General features: G+C 35.7%; 1 protein-coding gene across 1 annotated transcript; it reads left to right on the top strand.

The window, feature by feature from the left end:
- Window positions 1-203: 203 nt before the first annotated feature.
- On the top strand, window positions 204-2240 carry Pmar_PMAR015064 (hypothetical protein, conserved; the record flags this gene model as incomplete). The annotated part of the gene is made up of 1 exon (XM_002772652.1): window positions 204-2240. One exon carries the CDS (start codon window positions 204-206, stop codon window positions 2238-2240), a length of 2037 nt encoding a protein of 678 aa, XP_002772698.1.
- Between the last annotated feature and the right edge of the window lie 268 nt (window positions 2241-2508).

Raw genomic sequence — 2508 nt, 5'->3', positions numbered from 1 at the left:
ATACAATAGCGATGAATAAAGCGATGCGAGATGCTGAACGTACAGTGGAAAGGATAAGTGATGGTGTAGAAAGGGAGAAGAAGGATTCTGATAATGCTTTAGAGAAGATGGATAGTAGTCTAGAAGAATCCGTAGGTGGAGAAATACAATCTATTGAATCATCATCAAGTAATGAGAAGGCTTTATTATCAAGAAGAGCTGAGATGATTAATACTAACTTGGCTCAAATAACAGTACAGAATCAACAATCGGCCGCTAGGACTGCTGATAGTTATTCACAATTAACTGGTACATTAGCAGTTAATAATGATAGAGAGATGGAGCATCAACAAGGAGTTATACATTCTGCTGAAGAAACGATAGAGGGTGCCGAGAATGATGTTGATAATGATATTAAAGTTAAAGTGGGTGATAAGGAGAAGTTACTGGTTAAATCACAATCAGCGATGAAGAGTATGTTGAGTGGATCGGAAATGGACTTTGAAAATGCTATGACAAAGAGTCATCAAAGTGTAGAAGCTATGAAGAATACATTAGAAGGGCGAGTGAATTCCGATAAGAAGATTACTGATGATGATGTTGTGAGTATGGAAGAAGAATCCAAAGGACAATTGGATAGATTAATAGAAGCCGAAGATTCAGTACATGCCTCCATGGAAGGTTTACCTGATATCCAATCTGTAGTAGGCAATAGCTATGAAGGTGCTAATGATGTATTAAAGGAGATGAAAGGATTAAAGAAAGATATTACAAGTCTAATGAATCCACGTAAAGCCTCAGAAGATAATATGAAGCATGCAGTTAGGGGTCTTCAATCATCAGGCAGTGGTGAATTGAATACTATTCAAGGTATTGATAGTATTAATATCAATAAAGCACAAGGAGAATTACATGAAGTGGTGACGAATTCTGAGGAAGAGATTGATAAAAATATGAAGAAGCAATTATCTGACCTCACCTCTGCTCATGGCTCATCCATGAATAGGATTAAAGATATTCTTAGAGGATCAGAAGTTGATGAAGATAATCAAATAGCAATGACAGGGAGGATGCGTGATAATATAGCTGATGTGGAAGGAGATGAGAAAACTGCTAAGAACAATTTCGGTAAGAAAATGTCACAGAGCATTGCTCAAGAGCGTTCTAAGAGTAAGAGACAGTATGAAGATCAGCTTATGAAATTAAAAGGAGAAGAAAAAGAAGCCAAGGATTTGTTATTCAAGTCGGTTCGTACTGCTACTAATAATCTATTATCTGGTGGTAAAGCTAATCAATTGGAGATATTACATTCTATTGATGGTCTACTACGGGGATTAGATAGAGTTCATAGTGAGGATATTAAAGAGGATACTGCTATTGGTGATGCTGTATCAAAGTATGACAATATTCTACCTCAGAATGAAAGGGAAATAAAGGGTATAGATGGTGAATTAGAGAATGAGAAGATGAGACTTAAGAACGAGTTTGATGCATCAGAAATATCTTTAACTAAATCATCTTTAGAGAGATCAAGGAAAGCTAATAATACCATTAAAGATTTGGAAAAGGCAATTAAAGGATTGGATGTTGAGGTGGCCCGATCAAAAGATGTTATGATAACATCAGCACGAGAAGGATCTACTTATATTGATAAATTCATTGGTAAATTGCGTGATATCATGATGGCTGATGCTGAACTTGATAAAAATGATTATAGACAAGGCTTATATGATATGAACAATAAGTATGGTTCCCTTTCTAAATTCACAGATAAGAGAGCTAAGGCAATAGCTGATAATATGGAGAAGTTTGGTAAATCATCATCCAATCGTCAGGAGACTCTAGCAAATACATTAGCTAGAGTTGTTACTGATGCTGAACGTTTGGGATTATCAGAAGAGGAGATGCAAGAATATGTTAAGAAGAGACTTGCAGAGGAAGCTAATGTGACAGAAGAACAATTTGAACAAATTCATGATATGCTCGAAGGCGATTTGACGGGATTCCGTGATAAAATAATAGAAATGAAGCGGAAGGCTGATGATGAACTATTTGCCGAGAATAATCGTATTAATAGAGATGATAGCTTACAAATGGGTAGATTGGCTGATCATGCTCAAATGGTTGAAGCACAAGCATTAAAAGCTGGAAATATTATAGGATATAATTCTGCTGCTGGTGGACGAAGTTATAGAATACTTAATGGACAAGAAGCAATAAGTGGCAATAAGCTCAGGGCTATGATGCATGTTGCTCAGTAATAATAATAATCATTTTAATGATGATGATGATGATGATCTTCTTTAGAGCCAATAGTGGATCATTAATTGACGATATTGCTGCTGCTAAAGGAGTATCTACTACAAGGATAGCAAACGTAATGGATGCAGTATCATCATATATGATACTCATCAAGAGCTTTATGGATGAGGTACTATCATATAGTCCTTATTATAAGCATAATCATCAGTGATATTAGTAGTAGTAGTATTGATTATGTTGTTGTTGGTGTTATTGGTAGATGAAAGC

The sequence above is a fragment of the Perkinsus marinus genome (genome assembly GCF_000006405.1).
Source record: "Perkinsus marinus ATCC 50983 genomic scaffold scf_1104296960546, whole genome shotgun sequence".
NCBI classification, from domain to species: domain Eukaryota; phylum Perkinsozoa; order Perkinsida; family Perkinsidae; genus Perkinsus; species Perkinsus marinus.
This window is presented reverse-complemented; position numbering and strand designations above follow the sequence as displayed.